Source organism: Adiantum capillus-veneris, chromosome 9 (assembly GCF_014529385.1).
Source record: "Adiantum capillus-veneris isolate H3 chromosome 9, ASM1452938v2, whole genome shotgun sequence".
NCBI classification, from domain to species: domain Eukaryota; kingdom Viridiplantae; phylum Streptophyta; class Polypodiopsida; order Polypodiales; family Pteridaceae; genus Adiantum; species Adiantum capillus-veneris.
In genome coordinates, this window is record NC_140939.1 from 138004618 (window position 1) to 138016915 (window position 12298).

Here is a 12298-nt window from a genome sequence, read left to right on the forward strand (position 1 = left end):
TTTATGAAGTTCAAGTACCGCACGACCCACGCATCGGAGTGGGCTGGCAAAGAGTCCCTTCCAAGATTTCGGATGCTATTGGCGATCTCCCTCGACGCCATACAGTTCGGTTCCAGTACCTCACTTTGAAAAGGAGGGGATGTCACGTGACACATCCAACCCTATGTGTCCGTGGACAAGCTACAGTATGATCAGGGTTCAGTCAGTCCAATCAGTCTAGATTTAGAAGTGATCTGGCACTTTTGTGAGTCTATTCCTAGACCGTGCATGCCCAGTCACTTAGTGTAGATTCATATCCTCTGGTTGCACACAGCATGATCATAAGCATTCCCATTAGAATCCTTTAGGGGAATTTTCCAGTGCATTTAGCCTATTTTACCTATTTTTGACATTTTTCACTAATTAATTTAAGTGACTTTTGTAGGAAAGTAGGTAGGGAAAATTGAGTAAGTTTGTATATAAGCAAACCTAGACTAGCACTAATTGGCAGAAGAGGCAACAGGAGCCAAGCTCAACATGCAACTTCTCAAGCAAGAACTTGGTGGTCTCCCCTCCAAGCAAGCAAGGACTCAGCACCTTGGCGTTTTCTCATCAGGCATCATCGCCCTAGCACAGCAGCCCTTGGTCTTTTGCATCAGGAGATCATCGCCCACACACTCACAGATACCTAGTGTTTTGGATTTGCAGCCCTAGCGTTTTCAACCTAGATCGCCCTCCATTGTAGCTGGAGTTTTTTTCAGCCATGAAGCAACCGCAGATTCAGCCCGAAAGGACCATCAGTTTTCAGCCCTAAAAGAGTAGCAGATTCAGCCCAAAGATCATCAGTTTTCAGCCCTACAGTAGATGCAGATTTTCAGCCCTAAAGACAAGCAAAATCAACGTTTTTCTTAGCGTTTTCGGCAACATCAGATTTTAGCCCATAGCGTTTTTGGACAGCAGATAAACACTTGCAGATCTCAGTCCTTAGACTGGCATCGCCATCCCCGTCGTCATCGTCAACATAGCATAGACTTGCATCAATCACATGCATCGTCATTGTACCGGTTTGTGCAATCAATCGTAGACCACTCTCGTTGACGAGAGTGGGGCCTTCGAAGGAGGGTTTTACAACGTCTTGGTGTCGTATTCTCTTCTCTCTGTATCTCTCAGTCTCATGGACTTTCATTCATAGTGTCCATTCACTTTGTTTGTGTCCATTGCACTCTCTCATTAAGAACGGAAGGCTCTCCATTCCATAAGAACAAAAGGAACCTTGAGCACAGTTCGGAGCACTCATCTTGAGCAAAGTTCAAACATTCATTACGTTACACCTAACATTTGCGCAAGTGTTCTTTGAAAATTTTGGTTCAAATTTGATTTTTTCATTTGCATTTCATTCACAGTCTGATGGTCAAACTGATATTTACAATCGGTTAGCCTTCAATGCATTCAAGTCATATGTACTTGATTAACATTCATTGCGAGCATTATCTCCCGTTATTACAAGCAATCTTGAATGACACCTATTCCAGTGCCATTGGTAGAAATCCGTATGAGGCAGCATTTGGCCGCCCGCCATTCGCATCTTTGTTGACCGATCTAGTCAACAAAGATGCGAATGGCGGGCGGCCAAATGCTCAGACACTTTAGCGTAGTTGCATGCCCTTTGATTGCACATAAGCACCACGAGTGTCTACTAGGTGTAGGAACTGAGGAGTGTTTTCATTACACTAAAGGGAATGGCCATTTTTAGGTCTTCGTTCCCTGTTCCCATTCCAATTTCCCGGTTCGGATTCCCGTTTCGTGTTTCAGACGTGAGTATCCGAAACAGGGAATGGCATTTCATGCATGTTGCTGTTCCCAGTTCCCCGTTCCGATTTCCTGTTCCGGGTAACTATGTAGACTATAGTACCCAGACTGGGTAGTTTACTACATGTGAAGCACCTCTTATTAGTAAGTTATCTAACTTATTAATAAGTGATACTTAGCCGGCAATTACAAAGTCGTGGGTGTCTTATGGCTTTGTGACTGCTCGACCCAGCATTCAAGGGATATATAAGCAGCCCTTGGCTCCCATTTGTAGAATAAGTTCAGTACCAGCAGTACTTGTAGAACCTCAGCCCTCTGGCGTTTTCTGCCATAAGAACCCCTGGCATTTTTGCAACCCAGACTCAGCCATCACGGTTTTCCACCATCAGCATTAGCAATTTGCATCAGAACCCTTGGCGCTAGCAGATCCTTGCTGCAGGGGCAGGAGCAGCCTAGCGTTTTTGCAGTTTTCAGCCCTATCACCATCTGTGCTCCGAACTGTGCTCAAGGTTCCTTTTGTTCTTATGGAAGGTAGAGCCTTCCTTTCTTAATGAGAGAATGCTATGATCACAAACAAAGTGAATGGACACTGTACGTGCAAGTGTATGAGACAGAGAGACAGAGAGAGAAGAGAGATACAACACCAGAGACGTTGTAAAATCCTCCTGCGAAGGCCCCACTCTCGTCGGCGAGAGTGGTCTACTTATGATTGCACAAATGGGTACAATGATGATGCATGGACTGATGCAACTTGAGGCTATGTCGGTGACGACTACGGGAATGGCGACATTGACCTAAGGGCTGAAATCTGCATCTCTCTACTGCTGTCCAAAAACACTATGGGCTGAAATCTGCGACTGAGCAAAAAACGCTGATTTTGGGGGCTGTTTTCTGTGGTCTTTGACGCTGAAAATCTGCAGGTTTAGGGCTGAAAACTGAGGATCTTCAAGGCTGAAAATTGAGGTCTTTCTGGGGCTGAATCTGCTACTTCTTCATGGGCTGAATCTGCTACCTTTAGGGGCTGAATCTGCTACTGTTCTAGGGTCGTACTTGCAGGTTCTCCATGCTGAAAAACGCTGCTAATGCTGATAAAAAACGCTAGCTTGCTGGTGTCAAAAACGCTAGATGGCTGGCTGAATCTTCTGGCGACGAAGGCTGATGCAAAACGTTGGGATGGCTTGGGTCTTCTGCTGGCGATCCTGGTTGGAAACGCTAGGCAATGGGGGTCTGCTGCTTGGAGGGAATACTGCCAAGGGTCTTGTGAGAAGTTGCCTGCTGAGCTTGGCTCCTGTTGCCTCTTTTGCCAAATAGTGCTAACTTTGGTTTGCTTATATATTTTCTTACCCAAATTGCCCTACCTACTTTTGTTGGAAAGTTACTTAAATTAATAAGTGAAAAATGCCAAAAATAGGTAAAATAGGTTAAATGCACTGGAAAATTCCCCTGATTGATTCTGATGGATTCTGATGGGAATACTGATGATCATGCTGTGTGCAACTAGAGGATATGCATCTACACTAAGTGACTGGGCATGCACGGTCTACGAATAGACTCACAAAAGTGCCATATCACTTCTAATCTAGACTGACTGGACTGATTGAAGCCTTGTCGTGCTGTAGCTTGTCCACGGACGCATAGGGTTGGATGTGTCACGTGACACCATCGATTGTAGATTTCAACAGAATAAATGGTTGCAGCATTTTGTCTCAAGAATAACTGGTTCGGTGTGATGTTTCTAGTACATCAAAGACATTAATACACTGGTTAGTGTGGCCTTGGCTGAGATGACTAGGTAGACCAAGTGTGGGTCTAGTGTGACATTAAGTCGGATGAAAACTAAGATGAGAATGTGAATGTCGAACGACATCTTAAGATTTCCAGTACGGATTAAGTGTGAACTATGTGATGATGCATGCTGTATGGTGGCAAAGCCATGTGTACACTGCCTTGTGGGGAGAGCCACGAGCATGTGTGCATGTGCTCTATGTCTACTGGCCTTTAGTGCTATGCTGGTATTGACAGGTGTAATCGAGGGCGATTACCCTTGATTACACCTGTCTATGATCTTTAGTGCTATGTCGGTTTTGACATGTGTAACCGAGGACGAGTACTTTACTTTTATTGGGGGGTTTGGAGGGGGGGAGGGGGGGTTGTGTCACAAAATTGCTGATGTAGCAGTAGCAATCAGGTATGGAGTTATCAATTAGGCAAGCAAAGATAAAAGGCAAAGGGGGCAGCATGCCTCCTATGCAATAATTTTAGCATTGCAAATCATGTTTAGTTACTCTGCATTGCACTAATGAGTTCAAAAGTTTTTCCCATTATGGTTTTACCTTTGACTTGTACAAACATGCTCTAGTTTTCTTTTTTAAGGGGTTTCAGACATTGCCCATTCACTTTGCAGGTGGTAAGACCACCCTCTGCAGGTGCATTAATTCTATCCTCATATTCACTTCGGAAATTCACCTGTTATGCCTTAGGGGTAGTAAATACCCAATGGCTCTTTCCATTAAGGGGTGAATCTTATATAGCTTTCCTTAAAGGGCATGGAAACTCAACCTTTGAGCCAAGAACACATGCCTCTGAGCCACCCTGGTTTTTATCAGCCTTTGAGCATGCATGGTGATTTCCTCTTTTCGTGTTCTTCACTATCAGGATTTGCCAGTCTTTATGTCCCTTGAGCATCTCATTTTTCCCACTTTAAGTGTCATCGTATAAGTTAGTTTCACCTTTTTGTGATGAAGGGGGGAATGCTAGCAGTAGGTCTTTATCCTAGGTGAGCACCCCCTCTAGACTAGCATGCATCTCACTGACATAAGCAGTGAGGTGTTCATTCTACCTAGAGCTATATAAAATCCATCTCCACTCATGTAATGTTGCTATTAGCATTTGTTATCCAGTTGTTTTAGTTTTGCATCACCTGTGGTCTAGCAAGAATTACTTTGGGCTTTTGAAACTATTTTTAAAAGCTTTAGAGGCAGGGTGGAGTCTGCTGGAGGGCCTTACGTATTGCTTTGTTTCAATCTCCACTCTCCAACATGGCCTCAAGTTGGTTGTAGAGAATTTTTAAGCTTTGTGAACAGTTTCAGATGTTTGAATGGAAGTGTGAACAAGCAGGGAGGGAGGTCATTTGAAAATTAGTCACTATGGTATTTTTTGCATGATAGAATGGCCAAATGATGTGAATGTGATAATAATTTGATAGAAGGGAGTTGAGACTAAGTAGTTTCTGTGAAATTTTATTTGCTTTTGCCGAATGTCTTCTACTTCAAAAGTTAGTCATTCCTAGCAGGTAAACTATTCAACACAGCTACTGTTGTCTTGGTTTACAGTACGCATACTGTGACACTACAGTGTTGGTTGTGCTTAAAGACAAACAAATAAAGTCTAAGGGTTCATAGCTGACTGTGAGACAAAAAGAAAGTTTTAAATCGAGATTTTAGCTGCTCTTGGTTGCTCTTTCCGATCGAGGGTTTGAAAGACTTTACTGTGGTTTCTCAAAATCATAATAGGATTTTTAAGTCTTGTGTCTTACCCTACTTACGGTAAACTGAAAATGCATCTATATTAGCATTAGCAAGGCAAAGTGTTCACTCTGTTCATTATTTGTTAGCTCAAATTATTTGTATATTTCAACTTTTTTGACTTCAGGGTGTGCGGCCAGGGAGCCCTCCTCAGCTCAACAGGTATCTTTCCACAGCTGTACCACGTGTATCTGTGGTGACACCAAGCAGGGCCAGCAACGTTTTTCAACCACCTCAACTACTACCTGTTCCAAGTTCCAAACGAATGCAGTTGCCTAGAGCAAGTTTGGAGCATGGAGCTTCCTCATCCTCCAGCAGAGGTCCTGTGAACCATGAATGGCATGTGTCAGTTACAGATGTTGTTCTAAGATCTATGTCAGCTATAGCAAGTGCAGTTGCATTTTGTGTCATGATCACGAACACCGTCTGGATCAATAATCAAAGTATTTCTTACAGCAATTTCCCCGCATTTAGGTACCATATTAATTTCATGCTTCTGTCTTTAAATAATGCAATAAAAAGCACTCCCTGGTAGATTCACATCGAAATATCAATTTTACATATTTATCTAGATGAATCCAGATTCAAAGTCCAAGTTTACTTTCAAAGAAAGTGCAAGGAATAAATTCTCGAGTCACAGTAGTCATCCACAACATAATGTTTTTTTTTTTTCCGAGAAAAAGATCCTTCTATTAGTTAATGAAACTGCCCATAGGGCTACAACCCCCTCTGCGAGAGAGGGCTAAAACAAGCATGATGGGGAGACTCTCCCAATGAAAAACATCAACTGTACAAAGAGGCTAAATCAAGAGATGGGAGGAGGGAAAAGCCACACAGGTGGTCGGTAGTGCCATCTGAGTACACCCTGGACCGTGGTGTAGAAAGGCCCAGGACGCCAGAGTCGAAGGAAAGCTTCTCTGTGCTCCCGCATGCGGTCGGAGCTGCCCTGTAGTCTCTCGAGCTGTCCTCTAAGAGTGTGGATCAGCTCTAGCCAAAAATCGCGAACAGTCTCTGCTGGTGGCACAAGGCGAGCCTCAAAGATGCGGAAGCAACGGGCCCGCCAGATGAACCAGAGTGTCAGGCCACTGATGAGCTCCCAACACTCCTCTCTCTCAATACACCACTCCTGTGGAGTAAGCTTTGTGGCAGGCTGGAGTGTAGGTCGCCCCACCTGCATCACTATCATCCTGCTGGTGGAAGATAGCTCAAACTGAAGTGCCGGGCCCGTGAGGGTGGACCAAGCAGCTGCTCCCCAAGTGTACTATCGAGCCGTGGAAAGAGCAGGCATCAGCCGAAGAACACGAAGCCACACCTGCTGTGCCAAAGGACAGTCCCAAAGATAGTGACGCTGACTCTCCACAAGATGGTCACAAGTTGCACATGCGGTCGAGAGACCACTATGCACTAGCCAGCTCCCAACTGCTGTGGCTCTGTGTGCGGCCAGCCACTGAAACAAGGTGACTCGCCTCGGCTGTCTGGAGTCCCACAACCTCTCCCAAAAGGCTGCCAAGAACTCAACTGTGAGACCCTCCTCCTGCCAATGAGGTGCTGCGGCGGGGCGAGCCTCTCTGTGTGCTGCTAGTATGTGACGTCCCAGTCGAACAATGTACTGAAAGAAAGGGACCCCTGGGTGGTCTGCAGAAGAGAAAGGGTCCCTCCAAAGCCACTCTCTAGGATCCCACTGTACTCGTGCCAGTGGACAACACTCCCAAGCCCACAGTCTCCAGTGTCTAGTCTCAAGAGCTGCTGGGTCAGGATCGATGACACAAGTCCTCCCACAGATGCCCACCACTCGGATTTTCTGAAAATAGCACTCTGCCACCTGCATGGCCTCTACTGCAACTTGTTGTAAGCGTCCCTCACCCTGTAACTCGAAAAAAAGGGAGGGAATAGTCTCTGAGCAGGCCCGGACTAAGATGAGAACCTCCAGTCGTGTGAAGGCTCCCATCCACCTGGGTGCTACTGGCTCGAGAGGTGTGAGCCACTCAGCTGGAACTGCCTCTGAGATGTCCTGGCACATGCTCTGCACCCCTCTCATGTCCTGTAGAGCTGGAAACCTTCAACTCCTCTGACAAGCCTGAAAACTCTAACCAGTCACCTAAAGAGCACGTTGGACCCGTTGCCATGGGACCCCAGGAAACATGAGGCCGACTACCAACCAAGTGCCTCTCTGAGTGCTTACCATGGGGTTCCAGACAAGGGGATGTCGTAGGCGCTCCTCCGTGCAAGTAGGCTGTCGCTGCTCCAGGCCTCGCCGCAAGTGCTCCCAAGATCGAAGCAAACTCACAGCGAAGCTGTCCTCCAGTCTCCTGCTCAAACCAACTCTGCGCATCTCTGTGAAGATCCATCTGGTCGAAGGTCGCCAGGGGCCTCCAGCCTGAGGCACCCTAGCACGAAGCCGCTGTAGCAAGAACTCCTTCCAGGGCTCCTCACCTGGAAGAAGTCCTCTGACTATAAACTTCCCAGGAAGGGCTCTGCTCTGCTGTGCTGGGTCAATGATCACAAGCCCTCCCTGTGAACAAGGAAGAGTGATGACCTGCCAAGCCACTTTGGCTCGGGCTATCTGAGTGTCACGTCCTGACCAAAGGAAGTTCTTGATCAGCCTCTCTACCTGGCTGATACAAGAACTCGAGAAGATCCAGCAAGAAGTGATGTACCACATAGTAGCCAACAATACCTGGTTGGCCACTACTACTCTGCCAGCCAAAGAAAGTCGTGCTGAGCTCTAGTGTAAAAACTTCCTCCTGATAGACAGGAGGAGGGGAGCAATCTGCTGCTCAGGAGACAAGTCTAGACCAACCTGAGAGCCCAAGTACCGAACTGCAGTCCCTGGGGGAATCCACCTGAAACCCTCACCTGGCATCCAATCAAGCACATGAGCACTATCAACCGAGAAAGCCACTATCTTTCTCCAGTTGATCAGTGCGCCAAATGCTCTCAAGAGCCTGCTCACACCTGTGAAGGTTGGCCTCCTGGCCATCCAAGCACAAGGCTGAGTCGTCAGCAAACTCAGCGTCTAGTAGCTCATCTCCCCGAATAGGAAGTGCTAAGCCTCGCAAACCAACCTGCTGCGACACCAAAAACCTGCTCATCGCCTCAACATAGAACAGAAAGAGGAAGGGGGCAAGAGGGCAGCCCTGTCTGACCGAACGTGTGAGTATGAAACGATCGCCTCTACCTCCTGACAAAAGTATCTGACTGTGTGCTCATCTGTACAAAGCTGACACCCCTCTGATCCAAGCATGTGAGAAGCCCATCCTGCGTAGAGTGCCCTCCAGAAAGTCCCAGTCAACTCTGTCGTAGGCTTTCTGAAAATGGAGAAGCTGAATCATCAGATCCTCACCACGGAGCCTCGCTAGGGCAGAAGCCTCCAAAAAAGTAAAGATGTTGTCAAGGATACTACGCTCCTTGACAAACTCAGAGCCTTGGCAAGAATTTTGTAGGCTGAGTTGAGGATGGTGATGGCGCGCCACTGTCGAATCTCATCCAAGGAGCCACCCTCCTTGGGAATGAGGTAGATCAGACCCTCACTCATGCTGTTAGGCATCTCTCTTGTGTGCAAGATGTACTGGAAAGCACTACAGAGATCAGGGCCAAGCAAGTCCCAGTACTCCAAGAAAAAAATGGGAGTCAAGCCATCCTCACCTGGACAGCTACCACGGGGGAGTGCACTAAGAGCCGTGTGCAACTCCTCAAGCTGAAGTAGAAGCTCAAGTCTCTGGCGCATCTCCTCAGTCACAAGGCAAGGCATCTGTGCCCGCACCTGCTCTCTGCATGCATCCTGACTCTCTGACTGAGGCTTTGCAGATAGTAACTCACGGTAAAAGTCAGTAGCAACTGCATGCATGTCCTCTGGCTCAGAAGCAATTGACCCGTCGGGCCTCCTCAACTGAGTGACCTTGGCATGCGTATGTCGATGTCCCATTGCCTCGAAGAAAGCACCAGTCACTCTGTCACCCTCCTGCGTCCACTGAGATGCTTGTCGGTGAAAAGCAAACTCATGGCGCCGCTCCTCTGTGCTAACAAGCTCCTGGCGAGCCTGCTGTAACTGCTCCTCCAACCAAGGATTGTCTGGATGCTGCTCTTGCATCCTCTGCAAGGAAGCAACGCCTCGTTTGAGACGCTGCTCCTTCTCTCTCGCTGCAGTCAGGCGAGTCAAGGACTCCTGGAGAAAGAAACGACTAAGCTGAGCTAGTCCCGAGGCCACTTCGTCAGCAGGAGAATCCTGCATGTCCAAGCTCTCTGTCCAAAGAGCCTCTACTCGCTCTCTGAGTGCAGAGTCCAGCAAGACCCTCTCAGGGATGCGCAACATCGTGCTCCCCGGCCTCTGCCTATCTGTCACTGTGAGGATCACTGGTGCATGGTCCGAGAAGGAAGTCCTTGCCAGGATGCCAACTATCCCACCCAAGTCACATAAAAGGTAAGTCCCTGCCAGGATGCCAACTGTCCCACCCACACTCCTCCCACTCTACGGTCTGAACGAGCGAAGGCCAGGCTATCTGGGGGCCTCACAAAGCTAGAGTGCTGCCACACATCCAAAACCCTCAGTCATACAAAACCTCTCCCAAGCTGCCAGCTCAACTCCTTGCGCAGTAGCGTGGCTACCACCAATCCTGTCAAAAGGGTCCTCCAACATGTTGAAGTCACCCCCAATGCACCACTGCTTTGCTTGCGGCAGGGACTCAACAATCTGTGACCAAAACTCTGCTCGTGCACTCGCCACATTGGGCGCATATATGTTCAGGAAGCCCACAAGGCAACCCTGAACCTGCATAGTGATCCACTGAGCCCTGCCAGGCTGCCTGGCACAATAATCCCTCTGCCCACAATGTCCTGTTGTAGAGACTCCGCAATAGTCATACATGCCCTACCTTGGATGCCTCCAGGTCCAAAAGCAGCTGACCAAAAAGTCTCATAGCGACTACGCAAAATCTGACCACAACGCCGAATGCGGCTCTCACAAAGATGATGCCCCTACACCATAAGAATGTCAATCTCACCACCCACAATGCATCTCTACAGCTCCTGATACAGCCAACCCCTCTGCCGCTGAAACTGGGGCCCTCCTAATCCCTGCACATTCCATGAGATGATCCTCATGGAGTCAGTGCGAGAAAACAGATGCTGCAACAACATCCAACCTCGCTATCTTTGAAGCCGGTTTGGATGGGGAGTAATCCGCATCCGAACGACCTCTAGACAAGCGCGCAAGAAGTGACTGTCCTGCCCAGGCCCAAGCCGAGCGTGCAGCCCGAAGGGCTACTTCCTTTGTCCAAGAATCTTCATGCACAAAAACATAACATAGAGGGCGCTGAGTGTCAGCAAACAAGTGCACCACAATGTGCCTGCAACCCGCTGCATCTGGAGGTGTCACACTGAACTTGGCAAGAGGCCAAAGTGTCTGCACCAGATCTGTCACTGCTAAGTCCCCTGTGTGATGTGAGAACTCAATAGCCTGTGTCTGGAGCCAGTCCAGGACTGTGTGCTGGGTCCACTCCGTGGTATCCCTACCACACAACGGAAAGGAGAAACCCACCGCTGTGTCTAGGGCCTCACTGCCTCTAGCTGCAAGAAAGAGGACGTGGACTCGAAAGCTGGCCTCCTCCAAGTCGAAAGAGGAATCACCCAGAAACCGAGTGAAGCTGTAATCAAAGAAATCCCAACGTCTGCGAATGTCGAATCTGGTCAAACCTATGGGGATCACTGCAAAGGAAGAAGTGAGCACCAAAAAAGGCGGCCTCAGGTGGGGCTGTCCCTCACGAGCCACACGGCTCGTAGCGAAAGCACTACCAAAAGAACGCCTCGCGGCAGAAGCGTGGCTAGTACCCTGTGTCCGAGGAGTGGCGGAGGGGTCCGGAGACGAGGCTGTGGGCCCCATCGAGGAGAGGGGAGGGGAGGAGGCGGGGCGGCAGCGGCTGAGGGAGGAGGAGACGGTGGTGGAGGAACATAAGTGGACGGGGCCTCCTCAGGCAGGCCCTGTTGAAGACGGTTCCCAGTCGGAACCCAGTGCTGCTGAGCTGCAACAGGTCGGCCACCAGGAGGTGTATTTTCCCTGTTGCCTTCCGTAAATAAGCACTATCTATTTTTATTTATTTTTATATTTACTTGTTTTTCCTGGAACCCTTGAAAAGTGGACATTGCATGGCCAGTGTGAAACGGCTGTGGCCGAATAGGTTTCTCACAGCGGGAGTCTGGGTCGGTCAGTGTGGGACTGGTCGGGCCAGTTAGTACTAAATTCTGATGAGTATGGAAGCCTGTGTGCGCCAAATGAAGTCTGGGCCACTCGGAAAGTCACTTATAACTTTATAAGTCAGTGGGAACTAGAGAATTAACTCAAAAGGGGCAAACTGGACACATGGCGGCTCCTGGTGCAGTTTTCCACTTCCATCAGCAAGAGGGGACACCCAATTTGAGAGAGGCGGCTGATTTGACTCATAAGTGAGCTAGAGTGTGTGTGTGAGTAGTGGGTGCAGGTTTACAGCTTTAATGGAAAGCTTGCCTTCTCCTTTGTCTCATGTAGCGCGATGATTTGCTCGTGCATCTCTCTCTCCCCTTTGGCACATATGGTAATGCCCCACTAGTTGGGCTACTCAGATGAACATGTACAGTTCTGGGGGTTTATGCGCGTTTGCCAAGGCAAGAGCCTTCTGAACAGGAACCGGATTAGCTAATTGCTAATCCCCCACAAGTACGCACAGTTCCATCGCGAAAGATTGCGAGTTCGGAGAGTTTTCTCGCGTGAAAACTTGTCGAATTCACAAGGGAACTGTCCCATTGCGTGCGGGAGCCCTTGGGACACGCGTAGGCGTGTTTGCTCCGCTAAAAACGATTCGAAATAGCGAATTACAGCCTGCTGTATTTTTCTGCAGGTTTAGGGTTTCGCACCTAAACTGCAAGGGAACACCGGGGGAGCCTCGTGAGAGCCTTAGGATGCATGTACAGGCTTTTGGGCACCTGGCAATGAAAAACAGGGAATTACAGCCCAC

At 48.5% G+C, this 12298-nt stretch overlaps 1 protein-coding gene across 3 annotated transcripts in view; it reads left to right on the top strand.

Annotated features, from left to right (window-relative positions):
- The window catches only part of LOC147451244 (uncharacterized), a 107467-nt gene that overhangs the window by 12059 nt on the left and 83110 nt on the right, over positions 1 to 12298 (top strand). For all 3 annotated transcript variants that reach the window (XM_086520213.1, XM_086520214.1, XM_086520212.1), the window contains exon 2: positions 5440 to 5786. In XM_086520213.1, the coding sequence (XP_086376339.1) occupies positions 5440 to 5786 (347 nt within the window). The remainder of the gene's footprint in view (positions 1 to 5439; positions 5787 to 12298) is intronic.